Source organism: Filicampus tigris, chromosome 12, assembly GCF_054856515.1.
Source record: "Filicampus tigris isolate MCC_2025a chromosome 12, RoL_Ftig_1.0, whole genome shotgun sequence".
NCBI lineage: Eukaryota > Metazoa > Chordata > Actinopteri > Syngnathiformes > Syngnathidae > Filicampus > Filicampus tigris.
The window spans coordinates 18,622,999-18,644,852 of NC_141228.1; the positions used below are offsets into that span (position 1 = coordinate 18,622,999).

The window sequence follows — 21,854 nt, forward strand, 5'->3', positions numbered from 1 at the left end:
CAACAGTGACTTCTTTAACAATACCGCAATGCCACCAAGTGGACAAAAACAGTCAGCACACGTGGGTCCTCTTAACTGTATTTTATTTTTTATTAGTTTCTGTAACCAAACCAAGAGAATGTAAATAAGACCGTACATATTTTAATACAGCGATGTAACCCCTGTACAAGTACAACAAAAACGAGAAAAAAAAAATGACACTCCCTCTCTCTCATTCATCCATCCATCCATCCATCCATCATCCACTCATCTTCCCAAACTTTTCCTTCTCGTGCCTGGAAAACGGGGGCGGCCATTTTGTGTGTGAGGGAGTCTCTGATGGAGAAGGCGAAGAAGAGACGAGAGACCGGAGCGTGCTCGGCTTCTTTGCTTGTTTGTTTGTTTGGGACAGAAGGCAGACATGGAGAAAACAGGACTGATGCTTCTCATCAGTATATATAGATATATATATAATATATAAAAGAAAAATTCTGCCAACACAGTTCACATTGCAGCTCCTTCTGTGTTTTCGAAATGAATGTGTGAATGTGTGTGTGTTCGAGCAATCCTACTACAATATTCTCCCTGTGCTGTTTTAACCTTTGGCTAAATAAACAGGAGCATCCTGTCACACACAAACACACACGTGCGGTGAAGAGGTCAATTCTGACATGGGGAGGGGTGAGGGAGACAATTTGGGATGTTCCATGGTGTGAAATGATGCTCGAATGTCACGATTAGTTCGACCGCATCTGCTCGACAAGATTGTTTCCACTACAAAAAGCAACAAAAACATACTTCCATTAACTAAACAGGTCAAACTGATCCTCGAAAAAAAAAAAAAAAAAAAAGGGAGCTGAAGTCAAAAGAAAGAGAGAGCAATAAAAAAGTGAGCAGCACACATCGGTGTCAACTCTTCTATGTTTTCCCAAACACACACGCGCGCACACGCAGCTGATAAAAGGCGGCTGGCCAGCTGTTTGAATTCTCCCATTTTTTTTTTTTTTTACTTGCCCTCCTCCGGCTTGATGGCCTGTGGCTTGATGGGTCCGGTGCGGACGGGCTTGGCCGACGCCAGCGAGGAGACTTGGGGCGGCTTGTCGGCGTCGGGGTTGGAGATGGGGGGCGGCAGCTGGGCCATCTGTGGCGGGGCGGCGTCCAGCAGCTGGACCGGCGGCTTGAGCGCCTTGCTGAGCTGCTGCTGCTCCGAGAAGAACTTGTGGGTTGACTGCAGGACCTCGGCGCGCTGCTTGGCCTGAGGGCGGGACCGACGCCAAGTCACACCAAAGTACATCGGCGTCCTTCAATTGATCTCGTCGGTTTGTTAAAACTACTGTAAATATGGGTTCGAATTCCTTTATTGCCCGCACCGTGTCTAACTTTAAACGACTACCTGAAACATTAGGGCTGAAAAATTAAGTGGATTAAAATCAACATCGCAACGTAGTAGAATGCGGTTTTCAGATGAGGAATTTCAAGAAGAAGCCAAAATGCTGCTGACCTTGAGGTCCTGCTCAGCCTTCAGGGCGGCCTGCGTGCCCCTGGGCGGCATGGGGGGCCCGCCGGGCCCCCGAGGAGGAGGGTGCTGAGGGTGCTGGCTGTGCTGCGGGTGTTGAGGCCTAGGGTGGGGCATCAGGCCGCCGCCGCCTCCCATGCCCATGCCCATGCCCACGTTGGGGGTCATGGGCGGGCCCATGGGCGAGCGCTGCATGCCGCCGCCGCCGAACGAGTTGGTGTGAGGCGCCCGCACAAGGGGGGACACCATGTTGGCTTGGGACAGAAGCTGTGAGTACACAAATGAAAGAGTTGAGACCAAAGGGGAGTAATGGTCGCAAGGTGACAAGAGGCCATTTTGGTTTGAAGGAGTCACTTTAGGCTGATTTCCAGGTGGCCCTCAAAAACCAACTTATCCTCGAGAGTTTGTCCATTTATGACTAAATTTAAACCCTGTCTACGAGACTAGGAGTCAGCAATATGGCGCCTGCTCCAAAAATACCAGACCGGTGATGGGACATTGTGATTTCCGAAGAGTACGATACGATTTCATTTATATAGCGCATTTTCCCACAGCTACAGCTGTAACAAAGCACTTTACATACAACAACAAAAGTAGCCATAATACAACAAGCGAAATCAATAATGGTGTAGAAGTGATCACTTGAAAACGTAAACACTAGCAGGGACTTATACAAGTGTTGCATATTGATATTTATCCGTTTCCTACCTTGTTCGATCGTTGACGGCGAGAAAGCTACTCACCCAAAAACATGAGAAACTCTTCCCGCCGCTCAGAGAGCTAGCAAACATCTTATGATACATAAGCGCCCTCTACTGGCCTAAAAGTATAGCTGCAGTACAGCTGCATTTTGCGGGCTGATGAAAGCTCGTCCCGTTCGGTAAGATTGCCGCGTGTCCCACCTGAGGGTTGAATTGGCCGGGGAAGTGCTGAGTCATCCTCATGTTGCCGGAGTTGGGCTGAAACTGCTTCTGGTACAACATGCTGTTCAACTTGGCCGACTGGCTGCTGGGGGAGGTGGAGCTTGCCCTGGATGGAGAACACAACAGCGTGACGACACCGATCCCTAGATCGCGGTTCATCGCTCGGCCCCCGCGTGGGCTTCGCTGTCACACACGTTCAGTTAGGGCTGCTCGATTAAGCCATTTTGAACCGTAACCGGATTTTCTGGATAAAACGATGTTAAAAACGTTCAAATCGGCACGTTGGATTTTGTTATTTTTGGTGTATCCAAGCAGTCTGATTTCGTTTCAGATAGTAGATGCACTTTCTTCTTTCATTATTGGTTTAATTCAGAACAGATCTGAAATCTATTGTGTAAATAAAATGCTGTTAATCCCAATGGATTGTTCTGTGCGTATTAAGCTAAATTGACTGGCATTTTGAGTTCAAAGAAAGACAAATCAAGTTTAAATAAAAGACATTCAAAATACTTCATTTTTCATTATTTTACAAAGAAACCGTAGTCGTAAAATCGGGTTTGAGAGAAAAGAATCTGGATTTTCTTATTAGGCAGAAATCGAACAGCCCCACGTTCAGTACAGCTAAGGGTGTGGAGTGTCTGTTGACCTGTAAGGGCTTGATGTGGGCGTGGTGCTCCGGGCGCTGACTGGAGGCGTTACGGGTTTCACGTCCATCCCGCCGCCAAACAACTTGAGGTCCATGTCCATCTGCAACATGTTACAATTCAAATCAAACACACCGGGGGAGAGAGGGGAGAGAAAAAAAAAAATTAAAAAAAAATAAAATAAAAAAAGGCTGTTCTGAATGAAATTCACATTTTGACGTGAATAGTTTTTATAGTTGTGTAATCTTCAGTTTGTTTATATACTCTTTAGCATTTACACAATTATGCGTTTTCTACTGCGTAAGCAGAGGTTAGCGATAAGCAGAGGACCCCTGCGCGGCGCAAAATCGTACCTTGCTGGTGGGAGGCTGCATCATGCTGTGGCTGTGGCTGTGGCTGTGACTGTGGCTGTGGCTGTGACTGTGACTGTGGCCGGGGCCCATGAGGCCTCGGTACGGCTGGGAGATGGGCGGCTGCCTGCCGATGTTGGGGGGCTGCGCCTGCGGAGGGGTGGGCGGCATCGCCAACAGAGGCTGACCGCCGCCCGAGCCAAAGTTGGCCAGGGAGAGCTGGGAACCTGGCAGGGGCACCGTCACCTGGAAACGCACGTGCTTTCTTTGGATTATTGATTATTTGATCGCAGGAAATGTGGTGAAATGACTTTTTTTTTTTTCCTACACTGCATGGACAAAAAGTATTGGTGCTTTCCGTACGTACCAACTGCATTGTTTGGGTGAGTAAAGTTTATTTTGAAGTTGGCCTTCTTACCACGTTGGCGCAGCGTTTTTGTGGTTAGCTTAACTTCTTGGCACTGTGCACTTATATATATATTTGGGGGCGGAATTGAGGTACCCAAATTATTCTCGGATTTGTTTCAGCCCTACTTTTCTTGGCAACCTTTGTCGAAAATGAGCATTTTCAAACGTAAACGGGCAAGACTTGTCGAGCCACGTACGGCGTGACGAGTGTCATGAATACCAAGACAGCGTTCGAGTCCTTCGTAAAGTTTAGCCACGTCGGTGCCAAGTCTTAAAACTGGCCACCCAAGTCCGACTCGAGTCGCCCACCCCGTGCACAACACTGGTGTCCCTCTTTTTTACCTGCTGCATTGCAGAGCTGGGAGACTGGGTGTTGCTGTAGTAACTGCTCTGACCATGTTGCTGCACCTGCCCCGAGTACATGTTGGAATGCTGACTCATCCCCTGACGGGCCTAAACCCACACAACGCATCACGTGAACATGTTTGCCTTGCTTACAATCCGGCGGCCGCGCGCGAGCCGTCGCAATACCTGCAGCAGGTGCGTGTCAATGAGCTGGGAGCCCCCCATGCCAGACGGCTGGTTGAGCTGCGGCTCAAACAGGATGGGGATGTGCTGGGTGGACGAGGGCTGCTGGTAGGCCAGGCTGGACTGCGGCTTGCCCAGCTCGGGCGCCTGCACGCCGGGGTAGCTGTGCAGAGACGGCCCCGACAGCATCATGGAGGGCTGCGACAGGCTGCTCTGCATGAACGCCTGCTGAGACCTGAAGCGAGGAAACGTCACTTAGAAAAATTAAAAAATCTTCAAGTAAGTCATTACTTGGCAATCTTAGGCTAGGTTCACACCGCAGGCAAATGCGAACCAGATCGGATTTTTTTTTTTTTGCCCATATGCGACCCGTATCTGATTTTTTTTTTTTTTAGGACAGTCTGACCGGCTCAACTCCGATTTTTTCAAACGCGACCTGGGTCGCTTTCACATGTGGTCCTAGATCGGATACGTATCCGATCTTTTCCAATGCGTTCGCGGTCTGAACGGCCAGGTCGCATATATCCGACATTGACGTCATCCGGAGCTCCAAATGTGCTCCGCGCAGGCAGGGGATCGAATCTACAAACTTGTTTTGAGTAACACTATTGACTTTATATTTTACTTTCGTTTAATCCACCTTGAAACATGAAGCATAAAGTGAGCATTTATGGCGATCGTAGTAATTCAGCCACTGCTCAGATCGATTCATTTTTTTTACGCACGGTTAAGGCGTGACGTCATCGTTAGTGATGTCACCATGAAATGAGACAAACCCTCGCCTCGTGATTTCCCCCAAACACTGTATTTATTTCTAGCTGCTACCTAATGGCTTGACTGTATAAATGCCCCGACACGTTGGACCACATTTACTTCCGCAAACACGTCGTCGGGTGTGACGTCGTCTCTCCTTCTGTGCATGCGGGCCACTTTGACGACGCATGTGTTCATACAGCAGACAAGACCGAGGTCGCATTCATAATGTAATATGAACTTTTAAAAAATCAGAATTGAGCATTAAGACCTGCTGTGTGAACCTAGCCTTACATATAGTCACATACTCGCCACTTTAATGTTGGTATTTGTATTAATGGTCCTGAACCAGTCTTCGTATTGGTCAATTATTTTGTCTTCGATCGGAGCGCATAACCAAAACGAAGCTAACCAGGTACCGGTGAGCTAAACTGTTACGTGCCATTCTCTGCCTCCTTGGTGTCAACAATGAGCGGTACCTGTACGGCTGCAGCGAGGAGCTGAACAGGTCCTGGGGCTGCGAGACTGGAGGACCGGCGCCGAGTCCGAGTTGGGCCTGGTGCGTGTGTTGGTGCTGGGGCTGGCCTTGCAGCGGAGCGTAGATGGGGATTGGGATCTGCTGCACCGCTGTTGGCTGAAGAGTCAGACGGACAGCGTTATGGGTGGCTCTTCACTTTGTGACCGTCCTGATGTGCGATATTTCAAGGTTATGAATGCTGCATGATGCAAGAATACGTGTTCGCGAGGCACAAAAGGCACACCGTGTTACTCAGGGGAACTTACTGTTTGATTTGATTGCTACATATATATTAGGGGTGTGCATCATTCCACCAAAAGACGATTCGACAGTTTTCGTTACGTGTGGTGCGAAGCGTTGTGGAAAGGTTTTGTTCTTTTTGAGTCCCGCTTCTCACTGACAAAGAAGTTGCCATGAAAACGTAGCCGTGATGGTGGAGTTAAGGTCGCTGGTTTTTGAAATCCCGTGAAAAACACTTCTCTCCAAATTTGGAAATGTTTTTAATTTTCACTTTAATGCTCTGTCTATAACGCAGAAACATGATTCATGTAAAAATAAGAAAAAAAAAAAAAAAAAATGGAGATAAGTGTTTTTCACAGGACAGCGACGAAATGCAACTCTACAGGTCAATAAAGGCATATCTCGGTTTACAATGTCAATTACAGTAAACGGAAATCTGTCTTAAAAAAAAAAAAAAAAAAAAAGAGAGGACCCACCGCACTTCCTGCAAACCATCGTCGACAACTTTGCATACCTGCGAGAGGCCAGGCTGAAAGCCTTGCTGCTGCGCCAAAGAGGGAGGAGCCAAGCGAGGATGTGGCGTGCTGAAAAGATGGCTGGTGTCCATGTAGAAGGCTGGAATCTGAGCTGCAGAACCTACATGAATAGAAAACATAAAAATGTTCAATTAAAAAGAAAAGGTGAGTTGGGGGGGGGGGGGGGGGGGGGGGGGGGCATTTTCCGTAGCGTGACGGTCTCACCTGCTGCAGACTGAGACACGTACACCTGCGGGGTCTGCTGCTGCTGGGGCAGCAGTGGGGGCACGCAGCCCAGTTGGGAAAAGCTGCTGCCGCTGCTGGTGCCGCTGGAGGTCAGGCTCCCACCCTGCAGCTGCTGGGGCTTCACCTTGCAGATGTTGGGGGGGTCAGAGGCCGTGGTGGTCTTGGTGCCAAGGGACGATGTTGTGTAGGTGCCCGAACCTGTATGACCAGGGGGCAAATTTTAACATGACCAACTCATTTGACTGTTGTGGAGACTTTTTTTTTTGCCCCGCCACCTGAGGTGGGGCAAGAGGCAAGACACATTTAGTGAAATTCTACGATTTTCATCATGAATTATTCAAAAAAAATCCACAATTAATTGATGTCGCCGTCCCACCTTAATGACTACAGAACAATCAAAGAGGATCCACTAGTCTGCCCAGGAGACTTTTTTTTTTTGTGGGTCAATTTCAGCGTTGGTTACCGGAAAGCGATGTGCTGGGGGTGACGGAGGCCACGGGGATCTGCGGCATGGAAGCCGAAGAGAAGGAGTACGAGGATGCGCAGGAGGTGTTGGGTGAGGAAGAGGAGGTGACTGGTGAGTTCTTCTCCAGACTCGGCGAGTTCTCCCACGCTTTGCGAGCAGACTCCATCTGAGGCACAAAAACAAAACCAAAAAAAAAAATGGACAAAGTTCGACAGTAAACTTGCACTGAAGAATTTTTGTAGAATTGTTCTTCCAAACCGCTGCTTGTTAAAGCGAGTTGAGTTTACTGCCATCATACAGTGCTGGTGATCTGTGATTTTGAGTTTGTATACCTTCAGTGTTAGGTCAACGGTGGCGGGGGAGACTGTGCTGAGAGGGGAGCTCTGCTGCAAGGTCTCTCGTCGAGGAAGAGGCAACGAGTGTGGTAGCGCCACCTGAGGAGCCCAGAAAAGAAAGTTGTATTCCAAGTACATTAAACATTTTTGTATACCGCGTCAATGTGACCAGGTTGGCCAATGGCCACATTTAGAACAGACTTGTGTGCCAGGTAAGTCGACGAGATGAGGCGCAAAGAAAAAAAAAAAAGTGATTAAATTGTTTAACAGTAATCATAAAAAAATAAAAATTAAAAATACATATATTCAACACAAATTTAGTTGGCTGTATGTTGGCTCACCCCTGGATTAGAAAGTTACATGGACACTCACATTGGCGACCAGACTCTCTTCCATTTTATTGTTTCCAGTTGGAACACTGTCGGCGAGCGAGGAAGAGGGGGTGGTGTAGTCTGTGACAGACTCCTGAGAGCGGAAAACGTCACACAAACTTTTCAGCCGAACCTCAGTAACGCACAAGCCAGGAGATGGCGGAAATTTTACCTTGGAGTTGCTGGTGTACTCAGCCGAGGGCACCGTGATCATGCCCTCGATGTCTCCGCCCAGCTCAGCGACGGCGGCGTCGCTGGTGGGGGGGCTGGAGGCGGCAGCTCTGCTGACGACACCGCCTCCCGGCACTCCCGCCTCCATCCCCTCGCCTTCACCACCTCGGGCGTCTTTTGCCTTGCGGTTCTTCAGGGAGCGCTCTTTGCCAATCGGACCAGGCTTGTACTCCTTGGTTTCTACTGGCTCCATGTCGGGGAGCTGAGGTAAAGGAACATTTAGGGCACTTTGTTTAGGCCTTTATTTGAAAGACTGTATTTTTGGAATACAAAAAATAAATCAAATAAGACTCCGTGTATTTGTAAAACTGCATTTTAATTGATCCACTTTAATTGATCTGAGATGGTTTCTATTAGTCATCAGGTCCTGCTGTTTGGATTAGCAATTTAACAGTTTAACAGTCCCATAACTAGAATTCTTAATCTTACGGTTTTTTTTTTCTTTGGATAACATTTGAATTTCTGTTAATTCGCACTTAATGATGCTCTTTGTTTTTGTTGTACTTTCTTGGTTACCATACTACACTTATACAAGTGTGCGTGTGAATGTTGCTGCTGTGACCATTTAAATTCCCGCAGGGGAAATAACATATTTAATGTCCGTGTGAGAAATATGGAGGGACGGCAACTATTTCGGAGAATGCACTCAACAGAACTTGATGTTGCACAAATACTAAACACGCAGATGGTTACCTTCTGTGTTTTGATAGGTCCGGCGCGAGGTTGTTTCTGTCTCTGTTCTTTAGGAGCAGGAAGCTTGTTGTCTGTGGTGGTCTCGAGAAGGGCGGGAACACCGTCGCTGTCCGTACTGCCCGCGGACGACGGCGCCCCGAACTGAATACTGTCGATGGCCAACTCCACGCCACCCTCTGAAGCGGATTTCCCACCCTGACACAATACAATAGGTAGATAACAACAAGATGGCATTTTAGGAGGTTGCCATGTTTGCATGCACTACACAACAAAACACCTTATTTCAAAAAACAAAACAAATGGTCCACTTCCTTTCAAATACAGATTTTTAAAATGTCCCAGCAGGCCCACTAGTTGAAACACGGCATGCTGATTAATTTTGCCTTTGTGGAATATAAGTTAAGCAGCAAAATGCACTCGTTTTTAGCCATCGCTGGGCCATTTTGTCACTTCTGTCCACTGAAAATGACATCGCAACTGCTCACAACGACCAATCACGGCTCAGATTCAGAAAACAGGGCAGCCGTGATTGGTCGTTGTGAGCAGTTGTGATGTCATTTTCAGTTGACAGAAGACAAAATGGCCGCCCCCAGAGATGTGTAAAAACTAGTGCATTTTTCTGCTTAACTTATATTCCACAAACGCAAAATCAATCAAAATACCGTGTTTCAACTAGTGAGCCTGCTGGGAACATATTCTTGAAAAAAATGCGTTTGGGTTGACTTCCGCTTTGAGTCCGACTCCAGACACGGCATGAATTGGACTCTCCCACCTATCGGAACTTGAACGGTAGGGCTATACAAACCTCGGAGGAGACTGTTCCGGTAAAGGAGGTCAGAGGTTTGTTCCAGGCACTCACAGAAGGAGGCTGAGGAGGGCTGATGGGACCCACTGCCAAGAAATGAACAAGAGTGATTACTTCCACCCAGCAGTCCGATTAAAAAAAAAAAAGCAGTAGACGCATCAACGACGTACGCTTTTTGACATCGGGGAGGCCGGCCGGGCCAGCGACTTTCTTCTCCCACAGTTCGGTACCCAGACTGCCGTGCGTCTGTGCGCCGGCGGCCGTGGTGGCGGGTAGGCTCTTTGAGGTAAATTCCACAGTGGCGGCCGGCACGGAGGGCACCGTTCCTTCCAGGGTCTGGGGGGTTGCAGCTGGCTGAGCGGGCGCGAGGTGAGGATGCTGGGGGGCGGAGATGGCAGGTTGTTGCTGGACTTGAGGGCTGGATGTCGGTGGCGCAGGTTGAGATTGCGACGGGGCCTGGTGTTGCTGCGGTTGTTGCTGCTGTGATGATTGCTTTTTAGCAAATCTCGGTGGTAATTTTCCCCCGCCACCTCTGCTCTTGTCGCCCGAACCTTTTTTCGACCAATTCTGAAAGCACAGCATCGGTATAATAACTACAGCAAACCAGTCCGGCATTGAAAAACTCACAAGACTGTGGCTCTGCATTTCTACAGTGGCTAAAAATGAAATCCAATGAAACAGGGAAGAAAAAAAAAAAAAAGGATTGGCGAGTTTTCGGGCAGGTTGAAGGCCACTCAAAACGTAAATAATTCATCGTAGTAATAAAGTGAGAGCCTTCACACTAGCCAATCATAATCTCTGTTTGCCCACCTGAGTAGTTTGCTCTTCCTTCTTCCGCTTCTCTTCATCCTGGAGACGTTTCTGTTGCTTGCGCGAGACCACCTCAGTGAAACCGTCATCGTTGGTGCTGGACTGCGGGTCGTCCGTGGTAGTGACCTCAGGGTGGTCGTCGATGATGACCACACCTACGGGAACCGACATTTGCATTCATTCTTTTGAAAAAAGGACAAAGCAAGCAGAGGGTGTGCAAATGTTAAAAATCAAATCAATCAAAACAGTTGACTCACTGGCATAATTGTTGAGGTCAAACTGTGAGAGAGCATTCTCTTTGGGCTTCTTGACAGCCAGCTTGGCCTCATCTTTGCGCCGTGCAGCCTGATCTTTGGCAGACCTCGACGATGCAGAGGCTGATGCTGTTCCGTCAGAGCTTTGCTGAATGCCAGGGCTGAAATGGAAAAAAAAGAAATTGGGGCTTGAGGTATGTTGTCACAGTATATCTATATGTAAAAAAAAAAAAAAAAACAAGTCTAACTAAATGAACTGATCAAGCATGTCCAAAAATGTGCTTGCATTTGACAAAAATAATACTCCAGGTTTAAAAAAAAAACAAAAAACCTTTGTGGACTTTTATTTATTTGAAACCCTTTCATTTTTAATGTATGAAAAGCACTACATAAATGATCTTTTGGCGAAAAAGATCATGTCAGTCGTCGCTAAGTTAGAACTTATGCTTCTGATTGTGTTACCGATCATTTGTAAGGTCTCGCTGCCTCAGCTTGAGCCAACGAGAGGAAAAAAAAGAAAAGGAAAGGCATTTGTGCACGCTCACCCTTTGCGGCCACCTTTGGCTCCGCCCCTTCTGTCCCCCTTGGGCCCACCGTAGCTGCGACCTGGTTTGGCTCCACTGTTGCCTCTTCGGTTCTGTCGCTCAATAGGCCTCTGGCTGGAGAAGCTCCTCTTGGCGGCAGCGCCGCCATCCCGTTTGGGTGAGACAACTCCTTCTGGGGGGCTTTTACTCGGCGTCAAAGAGCGTTGAAGGGGCGCAGGCGCCGTGGTGGCGGCGGCCGCGTTGCTGGCAGCCTCCTGTGCCCCTCGTCTCTCCTCTCGCTCTCTCCTCTCGTTGAAGTCGCTGCTCTCGGAGGCCGTCTCCCATTCCTCGTTGGCTTGGTCGGACGAGTTCTGGTTGGACAGGTCGGGGGACTTGGTCCCGACTGCAGCGACGGCGGCAGTGCCGCTCGTCTCGGAGAGGGGCCCGTCTTGGGGAGCAGGGAGGTTGTGCGCGGGCGCTGACGCTTCTGCAGGGACGGTCAAGGGAGTTCCTGGTGCTCTTGATAAGGTCGGCGACACAGATGCGGGTGCAGACAGAGCAGCAGTCGCAGGAACGGGCACGGGGGGCAGAGAGACGGGGCGACTTGGGCCCGGCTCTCCACTTGCCAGCACTGCAGCCTCCCGCTCCTTTAGCCGCCGGAAGCGGGGCGGCTTATCTTGCCTGGGAGGTCTTGCCGGTCGAGATCGGCGAGGTCGCTCTCTGCTGCTCTGAGGGCCCACGTCCATGAATTTTTTACCGTCAGATCTCGGTGGCCGCCGATCCGACGGCGGGTGATCGTATCTTGATGTGGACTCCATGTCCTCAGGTCTGAATGTCTCCATTGGCTTGGAAGGCCACTGAGACGAGGACTCTCTGGCCAGTGGTCTTCTAAGAGGGGCCGAGCGGGGGCCTCCGCGTTCCCTGGCCCCACCTCGTCTACTATACAATCCTCCTCTCCCCCGTCGAGAAGGCTCTCCTTTAGGCAGAAACCCTGGTTTGGGCCTGCCCTCATCGTCCAATCTAGAGCCCGCTTTCTCCGCCATGTGAGGTGGTCCGAAGCCCGGCTTGTGGAGGCCAGAACGCACCTCGCCGGGGAAATCGCGTCGTAGCGGGCGGTTCGGCTTGGCGCTCGGCTCGCGATCGGATGGCCCGGTATCGCTGGCCGACTCCCTTCCGCCCTCACTTTCCGAGTCCGTGTCTGAGCCGCGTCGGCGTCTGCGCTTCGGTATAACCTCAAAGTCGGAGCTCTCGCTGCGCGTCTCGCTTTCCTCCCGGTTCCGGAAGGCCACGGCGCCAGAGGGTAGATCTGAGCGGGACCGAGGTTCTCTGTGAGGGTACTCTCTGCTCCGACCACGACCGCCTCTCCCTCGTCCACTGTACGTCCCACGGAAGCTCCGCCCTCTGGAGTAATACTCTCCTCGACCCCGACCCTTGAAATTAGCGTCGACCGGCCACTCCCTGTCTCTGTCCATTTCTTTGTCTCGCTCGCGGTCACGGTCTCGTTCCCTCTCCTCTCGTCGATAGTTACGGAGAGCGAGATTTGACTCCTTTCTGGAGGGCAGTTTTGGTTCGGGGTGCTTTTCAATGCTGGGCGGTTTGTCAACCTTATCCTCCTGAGAGGAAGACGTAGGAACCCCGGAGGATGTTAGGGACTCTCTGGCTTTAGGAAGGACAATCTGCGTTTCCTCAACCTCAGCAGCTTCCCTCTTGCCTTCGCCTTGCACTCTGGAGCCTTCAGAGGCTGCTGTCGCAATAGCGGCGGCGGCGGCGGCGGCAGAGACGGCGGCAGCCGCAGAGGGAGCTTTGGACGACTGGTCCTTTTTGGTCCGATCCCCCCGTTCTCCTCTTTCATGGCGCTTCTCTCTCTCTTCTCTTTGCTCTCGCTCCTCTTTCATATCTCTTAGAACGGGCTTCTTAATTGGTCCAGACCTGCGGAGGGGCCTCTCCCCCCCCAGCCCTTCTCTGCGGCCGGGCCTCCCACCCCAGCGCAGCTCAGCCTTCTGCTTGCTGGGAACAGGTAGAGGAAGCTTCTCCGGTTTGTGCAGCCCGTCGGCTGGTGGCGTGGCTCTGTTGTTGGTCAAGGCGGCCGGCGTGAAGAGTTCGCTCTGAGGCTTGTCGTCAGCCCGCTCAACCGGGTCCTGCAGCTCTAGTGCTTTGCTTCCCAGCGTCAGCCCGTCAAACCTGGGCTCGTCGAGCTTTAGCGAGTGACAGGAGCCCTGGGAGACACTTCTCTGCAGCATAGCTTTTCCTAGCGCTTCGACTTCTTCCCCACTCGGCAGACCAGACTCGTCAGGGTCGAAGCTGGAGGTGACCGGAACCCGGTCGATTGGTCCAGGCACATCATCTGGGCTCTGTGAAAAGGCTGGTATGGGTTCAGGCGGGTCCCTAAAGAAGTTACTCTTCCGGGAGTCCAACGCACTGTGTTCCTGGGGATACATTGACGGGAGAGCCCTTTCCAAATCTAAACCGGAGTCATTCCTAAAATCAGAGAAAAACATCGTGAGACGTATGAACATAAAAATTAAGTAATTCGTCATCGGTTTGTTACCGTGGCTCCTTGCTGTCGTCGCGCCCTTTAGGAGGAGTTACAGACGGCAGTGGTTCCGACGGAGGGTACGGGTCGGATCCCCAAACCATCCTTGAGTCAGGCGGCAGGCCATGGTCACGGATGGGTCGAGTCAAGTGGTCAAAGGAGTCCGAGCTGGAACTGGAGTTGTCCCCCGGCTCTCTGCGCGCAATCTGTTTTGGGGGGATCCTCCCTGGAGATGTTGAGGAGGGAGACATTGGTTTAGCAGTTTCATGAAAGGGCGCATATGAAAATAGAATTGTCTATAAAGATACTTGGATCTCTGGAGTGACTGTCCGCCAGTTGAGTGTAAAATTATTGGGGCGGGGGGGTGATGAGAGGGCAACATTTATCACATAGTACTAGCGCTGTACAAAGTTTAAAGTTACCAGTGTGAATGTTGGCCGGCATGTCCATGGGAGGACGCCCGGACATCATGCGAGGGTCCATGTAGGACTGCATCATGATCCAGCGGGGGTCAAAGCCCATGGAGGCCAGGTGCTGGTGATGCGGCCCGATGGGTTGATACATTGAGCGGTGTTGCTGTGGTTGTTGGCTAGCTGGAACTCCACCGCTACCCGACGGGGACACGGAGCCCCCACTTTGTTGCTGCTGCTGCTGCTGCCACTGCTGCTGCTTCATTTGCTCCTGAGACCAATAAAGAAAAAAAAAATACAGTATTGATTGTCATTTCTCATTTTCTTCCATGATGACAATCTAGCGCCAGACGAAAAGAGAGCTGTGGATTTGATTTTACCTGTTGTCTGAGGAAACGAGGCGGCAGGGATTTTTGAAACTGTTTGGAGTAACCGGAGGTGAGGGAAGGACGCATACCAGCAGCGGCCTCAGCCTCCAGCAGTGGGGGTGCAATGGCTACATCCTCACCGCTGGGGGTGTCGATATGAGGCAGTGATAGGTGCGCTTCATCCACTGTAAACAGAAAGACGCAAAAATTAAAAAAAAAAAAACACGCATCAAAAAGTAAAGTGTAAGCGGTCTGGCTTAATGTGGCGTTTTTTTTATGGCAATCTGTGAGCAGTGATGAACAGGCCCTTTCGCTGCCATGCTTTGTCCACATTAGCATCTGACGCCGTTTGCAAAGAAGCTTGGCAATTCGGCATTGCTTATCTGCCTTGAGAAATGATTGTCCAACTGCGCTGCAGGAAGTTATCCAATTTCGCTTAATTGGCTCGAAAATGACTTGCATAGCATTGTGAAAGAGAGCAAGCCATTTTCAACACTTGAGATTGGTCAATAATGTGTAAAAGTAACACGCACGCGTGTGGACTGAACAATAGTATAGATTTTTGAAAAAAAAAAATAGGAATTTTTTTTTTTTTTTGGGGTGGCGTGCCGTGACATCTTTCTCATGTAAACCATTTGCTTTGATTCAAAGGGTTGGGAAAATCATCTTGGACAGTGATTTCTTGTGGGAAATTATCCAATAAAATACGCCTTTGCTCAATCAAAGGTTGGGAACCTCAGGTCTAGGGGAACTGTGTCCAATTGGGGCTAATCACTAAGAGTTTGTCACAGTACCAGCTGTAGAATTCACCCCAAACGGGTGCTTCAAATCAAAATGTGTCAATTTTATGCATGGGTCCTTGAAACTTTTTCCATATGTCCTCTTTTGATTGACATGCACCCAATTTCGAGTCCATCAGTAAAAGTGGAGTCAGGGGAAACGTCTGTCTGACTTATGCAATTTTCTCTCACCTCTGTTGTCCTCCATGTTGAAATAGTCTCGGATAGGCACTGTTGTCCGTTCAGCCTGGCTCTCGTCGACAAGCGGCTCGCCCTCTGCCAGGGTGCTCTCTGCTTCGGTCGGAGGCTCGGGGGCTGAAACCACAGGCGCAGGGGAGCTGGGATGATGAGGTAGGGGTACCTCCTCTTTGTCCTCTTCCTCTGCATTTGGTTCGACTTGCTCTAGTTTGATCCCCGCCCCGTCCCGGTCCCGCTCCGCCCTCTCGGGTAGATGGGTTTGTACTACAGAGGCCTGTGGCTGTAAAATTTCGACTGGGGGCGCAGGACTCGACGTGAGGTCAGGAGCTGACTGAGCTTCCTCTTGGGGGGCGAGACCCTCATCGGATGCAGTCTGAGGCAAACTGGCTTGACTCTCTGTCAACTGGCGATGTTTTTCATTGAGCCGTTTCAGTTTTTCGGCGCAGGCGGCCAGGCGCTGCTCTTCCATCCTCCGCTCTTCTTCCTCTCTCCTGCGCCTCGCACGCTCCACGGCTTCGGAAACCTCCGACGACTTCTTGCGTTTCTGCCGCCAAGCGTCCGAGTCCTCGTCAGCGGCAGCTACTGCGGCGGGTGGCTTGCCGCCACGCGGCGCGCCGCCGCTACCTGTGCGAGAGCCGCCCTAGGGAATAGATGCAATAGCAGCGATTGATTATGCGGCTTAGCCGCCCTGTAAGCGCGCACAAGGCATTACTACCTGGTAGTCTGGCGGGGCAGCCGCTTTGTTGTAGTGGCCCGCACTGCCGGGTGACGGCGCTCTGGGGTCGACACCGTCCGCCCATGGCCCTTTACCGGCTCCGTGCTCCTCGGATCCCTCCTGGCCATCTGGAGGGCGAGCTCTCATACGTTCCACTTTGCCCATCCATTCCCTGCAAAAAAAAAAAAAAAGATATATTGGCTTGAAGTGAAATTAAGGTCAGACATAGTCCCTTAATTTAACAAATAATGAGCATGTCAGCACTGCCATCTTTTATGTAGTGTTATATTTTTCCTAGATGCGTGTTTGAGGAATACAGTTTGCGTGGGTGTATTTGAAGGGTTTTTTTTTGTTTGTTTTTTTAAATTGGAAAGACGAGACCGCAGTACATAATGAGGCACTTGGTGGAACCCTTCCAAAACACTTGCCAGTTTTCTCCTTTTTCTTTAGCAGCTTCCTCGTCATCACTGAAGTTGAGCTTCTCCGTATAGTCCACCTCCATCTGAGCTCCTGGAACGCGGAAAGGATGATAATTGTTAAAAAAAAAACAAAAAAACAGGGGCGCTATTGAGTCACCCGCATTCGTTCTACTGACCTGCCCAGCCTTCATCGGCATCGGTGTCCAAGTTGTCGAGCTCTTTGAGCTCCGTCGCGCTGACGATCGAAGGTCTGTCTGGATCCTGGAGCCACGCTTGAGGGGGTGGCTGTTGCGGCCGTGCCAAGCGTGGAGCCCTGAGGGACAATAATTCATTCAAGTTACCATGTCGACATGAACAAGTCAACCCCCTTCAAGGTTGCTTCAAACAGAAATTAAAACTGAGCAGTGATGAACGGGGCCCCTTAGCCACTCTTAAATGATCATAATTTGAAGTCAAGCACTGCCCACATTTGATGGCATAGGCACAAAAAAAGCTTTGCAATTTAGCATCAACGAGCTGTCTGGGATACCTGCTTCCCATTGGGGCTCATTTAGGCAAACTCCATAAGTGAAGCTTGTTAAAAATGGCGGCAAGGTCGACTAGTGGTTAAACATGACCCCATCCGGCCCAACGCCAGTCCCTGACCGGCCATGAAGTCAAAGTAGAACATTAACTATCTATGCGGCACAAAAAGCGCTTCATTTGTCACAGGAGGCTTAATATACGGTAATTCCAAGATGGCCTTCGCAAAAATGAAAACTAGAGAAGACCACCTTTCAGGAAGGAACCCACCTTACGCCATCTTGTGCCACGGTGTATCGGATATTGGCTTGCCTTGGGCCTTGTGACACTTGAGGATAAGCGTGAAACATCTGAAACAGCAAAAAATACAACAAACATGAGAAGGAACGAGCGGAAATGTTTAACGTTGCCTCATCAGACGTACATAAGGTGGCATCATGCTCCTGAACGTGGGGTCAAAGTGGGAAGGCACCCCCGCGGGTGGCTGCTGGCCCCCGTTAAGTTTCGGCTGAGTGGGGCCCGAGGGCTGCAGCTTGTCCCTGCCGTCCCGCTTCTCTCTCTGGCTGTCAGCGGTTAGGTTTCGACCGGCCTCGTCAGCGTCCTCGTGAGTCGGGGAGGCGTCGGGAACGGCGCTTCCCTCTTCTGGGGGCCTGTTGTCCATCTCAGCGGGGTTGGACGAGGTGTTCAAATTCCTCCCGCCACCTTCACGCCAACTGCCCACATCTGACAAATGCAACGCTTTATTTGGCCGCCTGTGACTCCAAACAAACAAAGAGTGACATTAAATGCACAGCAGCAGCCATACTTTGAGGTCTGAGGCTGGGGCCCGGCCCGTATGGCTCCTCGTCCTCCTCCTGCTGGCCATCTTTCTCCCCATCGCTAGCCGCCTGCAAGCTGGGGAATTCCTGGTGGAAGTGGCTGCTCACGCGAGGAGCTCCTATAACAACACGAAACGCATTATCAGTATTTAAAAGGGACATACAAGGAAATCTTAATGGTTTGTATACAAATAGTGGTTCTCTGGGGTGCCAGCCCATCAAGTGTGAAATTAAACAATAGGGCCCAACCGATTTATCGGCCAGCCAATTAAATCAGCGGTTTACTGAAATGTGTTGCTAAGATCATTCTATGGAACTGTCATTCAACAAAGTGAAACTTTAAAAAAAAAAAAAAAAATGTATACGAGCAATGCTTAGGTGAGTAATGCAAATTGTGCACGGAATTGACATTGGATGTCACCATTTTACACAAACTAAAGTCACGATTTGCTATAAAAATAATAAAAAAATAAAAAATAAATAAATTTAAAAAAAATCTAATAAAACGAAAATTGTGCAACATAAATGTGTTAAATAGGACACATTCAACACTTGGTAACACAAACACAACGAGGATTAATGTCCTTATAACTGCATTGCGCCACACGGCGGTTCTGGAAACCAAATGTATTCTTTTATTTTTAAATAAATGCCATATTTAGAGTTACTCACGTCTCCTTTAAATTGGAGGTGTGATACTGATTTCTTACCGTCTAGCTGCGTCGGCTTGCTATTCGCCCAGGAGCGGCTTCCAACTGTGGGAGGCTCTTGAGACGGGACCACTGCTGGTTTGGCCTGGGGTGGGGGTGTCTCTTGCTGCCTAGGGTACACAAATTCAAGGCAGAGGTTCCATAGTCAAACTTTCAAAGCACTCTCTAAAAAGAAAAGTTTAGGCTCTACCTCTCGTCTCCCGCCTCAGTCCGGGATGCCCAGCCGCTGCCGTCTTTGGGGACGATGTTAATGTTGGGGTCGTTGCCCTTGTTCTCCGCTTTCAAACTGGGTAAGCTGGCTGGAGGGGGCATGCGCCTGCTGGCAGCAACTTTACCCAAACTTTGCAGCCCATGTCTGGCAGCGACTGATGCACAAAGAGGAGGCCATTATTATAGCACCCGGCAGTCTCATCATAATAGCCTGGCACATGACAATGCAACACTTTGACCTACCTGCAGTCTTCTGGGTTTCCAAAGACTTGCCCTTGTAGGTGTTGAAGAGGCTAAGGGTCGCATACTTTGTTTTTCCGCCATCCTTTGCCTTGGTGCTCTGCCCTGACTTCTCGGACATTTCGCTGGAAACTCATTGAGTCTGGTCCTTTGGCCTAGCCACCGGAACCAGCTCCTAAGAAAATGAGGCAATATTACTTTTTTTTTTTTTTTTAAATGACAATCAGGCTATGTTTGAAACCAAGTTTCTTGGCTGCTTGTGTGAGCTGTGTTGGGCAGCCTGAGTACACCACACACACTTATACATTTTGTCCCTGCCTTATGTGTGTGCTTTCTCATGTTCTAAATATCAGTTAAGGTTTTAAAAGTGTGTATAAGTGGCCGTAGTAAGAAAGGACACAACAGCGCTGAGGCTTAGTCACACATACACCGGTAATTTATTATTTAGAGGTTGCTGGCAGGACTTATGTCAAGCAATAAATGAGGGCTTTTCCGATAATTAGACACTCACTTAAGTGGGTCACGCACTTGACTCATTTTTATTTTAACCCCTTCCCGCGGGGAAACCTTCCTTACACTGCTTCCACTTCTCAGCAGTGACTTGTGACGATCACAACTGCTGCGACTTTTTCACCATTAAGACTTAATTCGCATTACTTTATTCTACTAAAATTACAACGTGTAGCATTAAGATTCCATTCTGTGTCAGTCCTACTTTATTTTTCTTCTCATTTTGACTGGCTTCTCAAAACATTAAGACTTTATTCCCATTATACTATGGCATAAACCTAACATTAAAACACATCAATACGAATTGACTTCCGCAATACGAACTTTGGTCACAACTTTTTATCTCGGAAATATTCACGTTTTGATGTTAGTGACTTTGATCTCATAATCTAATTTTCTTTTGTTGTCAGTGTGGTCAAAGTTGTCTTTTACACACTGAGTGACCAATCAATCAATACCATGACGCCTCACTGTCAAAGTGACACAGACAAGGACCCTCCCCATCGCAGCCCACGCGTTCTTACTCTTCTTTCAAAGTCATCCGCCTGCAAGGCAATCCGTTACATTGGATTGACTCCATAAAATGGCGGCGACGATGAAATAAAAAGATGCATTATTAACGTTGTGCTTCGTTGTGTTCGTGAGCCCAACAGCTAGCCTAGCCGTCACCACCGGTTGCGGCACTGTGCCTCATACCGGCGCACGGTGCAGGCCCTCCCGGCTCAAATCACAACTCGGGGGGTGGGCACACATAGCATGTAAAACCGAAGCAATATAAAGTATGTGCAAAAATGACTGGATTTCGTGGATATTGAATGTTATGTGGGGGAGAGAGGTGTGGTTTGAGAACAGGCCGCCGCCGCTTGGCTGGCTGAACGTTGTTTCATTTCTCGCCAGTCGCCATCACATCCTCTTTGAGCCCCTTACCAGTGGCCGAAAGCGTGCTAGCAGTGGCGAGCTAGCATTTAAGAGGTAAAAAACCGTGCATTTTCCCAGGCGGCCACGATGGTCTTACCTGCCAGTGCCGGTGCTTCCTTTTGTCTTTTTTACTTTTTTGTTGGAATCCTGGTTTTTAATGCTCGCGACGAGGTGGCGAGTTTTGGGTGTCTCGCCGGCGGATTACAAAAGCTGGCTAGCCCCACTCCGGCTAGTTAGCTCGCTCGGCTCGTCGGTTGCGACGGCGTCCGAGTCCACGTCCGCGGTTCGCCGGTCGTACTGTATTCGTAGCTTCGGGCTTCGCTTGGGTGAGCCGGTACGGCGTAGTCCGGTGGGCTCTCTGAATATGTCCACACCCGTTTACCGGGGAGCAAGAGCGCTGTGGTTAAGGTGAGTGAGCAGTGAGGCCCCGCTCTCGCCGCGGCCCGTCGCACAATCAAAGATGGAAGCTTGGGGGTTGCCAGATTTAACTAATCGTATCCCCTGACCGCCTCCCCTCTCGCTCTCTCTCCTCAGAACCTTTCACCAACTGTCTCTCTCTATGAATTTTTAGCGGTAGCTGCATTCTGATCTTAAAAATGTTTCGAATGCATATTTTGTTATTAGGGTGATTCGGCAATTAGTCAACGTAGGCGGCATTTGTTGTAAAACAAACACGTTTGTATTATTTAAATGTTTTATTAATTCAATGTGAAATTGGACATGGATTTTAAATTGGGCCAGAAAATCAGTGCTGTCATTAAATCCAGCATTTTTTAAATATTAGGATAGACCCTTGTCTGAAAGATATCCCTTTTATAAATGGATGTATGATGTGGTATTCTTTGTATCATGAGCTTTACCATGAGATGGATGAATGGATGGACATAAAAAATATTAAAATGTTTACTATTAAACCTAATATCTAAAATAAACTTAGATGTGAAATCTATCAAACATCTATAAAAAAAATTCACACATAAATAAAATGCAAGTCATAATTCCAAGGTGGTCTCAGGATCTGGAATAAGGTGTATGGTAATTAATATGGTGCAAGATATGGACAGAACAGTTGAGGTGATATTAGCCTTTTTCCGCCCAAGATGGAATCAAAAAGCCGTCCGGCGTGGGGGAGGGACAGACTTCCTCAGTCTGTCAGTGGAGCAGGGCAGTGACAGCAGCCTGTCACTGATGTTGCTCCTCTGCCTGGAGACGCTGCTGTGCAGTGGATGTTGATGAGTATGCGTCAAACCTCTTTTACACATTGCATAAACCTGGCAACCCGAATGTGACCGAATCACGCGGGGCGGATCTTCTTCCGGGTTTTACCGGCGTTCACCAGTTGCTAGTCGGACATAGTTCATTATAATATTTTTTCATAAAATATAAATTATCGCGA

The 21,854-nt window shown here is 49.3% G+C and overlaps 1 protein-coding gene across 1 annotated transcript; it reads right to left on the minus strand.

The window, feature by feature from the left end:
- Positions 1-66: 66 nt before the first annotated feature.
- On the minus strand, positions 67-20,935 carry prrc2c (proline-rich coiled-coil 2C). Its single transcript, XM_086047207.1, has 34 exons — positions 20,556-20,935; positions 19,034-19,205; positions 18,771-18,945; positions 18,581-18,690; positions 17,858-17,989; positions 17,477-17,775; positions 17,323-17,402; positions 16,707-16,843; positions 16,540-16,621; positions 16,112-16,283; positions 15,391-16,036; positions 14,432-14,604; positions 14,064-14,322; positions 13,657-13,867; positions 11,130-13,586; positions 10,588-10,745; positions 10,331-10,485; positions 9,691-10,087; positions 9,521-9,606; positions 8,716-8,910; positions 7,964-8,224; positions 7,793-7,885; positions 7,418-7,519; positions 7,083-7,251; positions 6,599-6,817; positions 6,373-6,494; positions 5,581-5,735; positions 4,352-4,583; positions 4,163-4,273; positions 3,416-3,658; positions 3,065-3,165; positions 2,398-2,524; positions 1,481-1,762; positions 67-1,234 (listed from the first exon to the last, which is right to left on the minus strand). The coding sequence occupies exons 2-34, from the start codon at positions 19,149-19,151 to the stop codon at positions 986-988; spliced, it is 8,508 nt and encodes a 2,835-aa protein (XP_085903333.1). The 5' UTR covers positions 19,152-19,205; positions 20,556-20,935; the 3' UTR covers positions 67-985.
- Positions 20,936-21,854: the final 919 nt, after the last annotated feature.

Bases quoted from the DNA above. Each gene is read 5' to 3' on its own strand.
- prrc2c (XM_086047207.1), bottom strand. From the start codon at position 19,151: ATGTCCGAGAAGTCAGGGCAGAGCACCAAGGCAAAGGATGGCGGAAAA. The intron at 17,776-17,857 runs GTATGGCTGCTG...TGCATTTGTCAG, and splicing joins CCCCAGCCTCAGACCTCAAA to ATGTGGGCAGTTGGCGTGAA. The intron at 7,886-7,963 runs GTAAAATTTCCG...TTCCGCTCTCAG, and splicing joins AGTACACCAGCAACTCCAAG to GAGTCTGTCACAGACTACAC.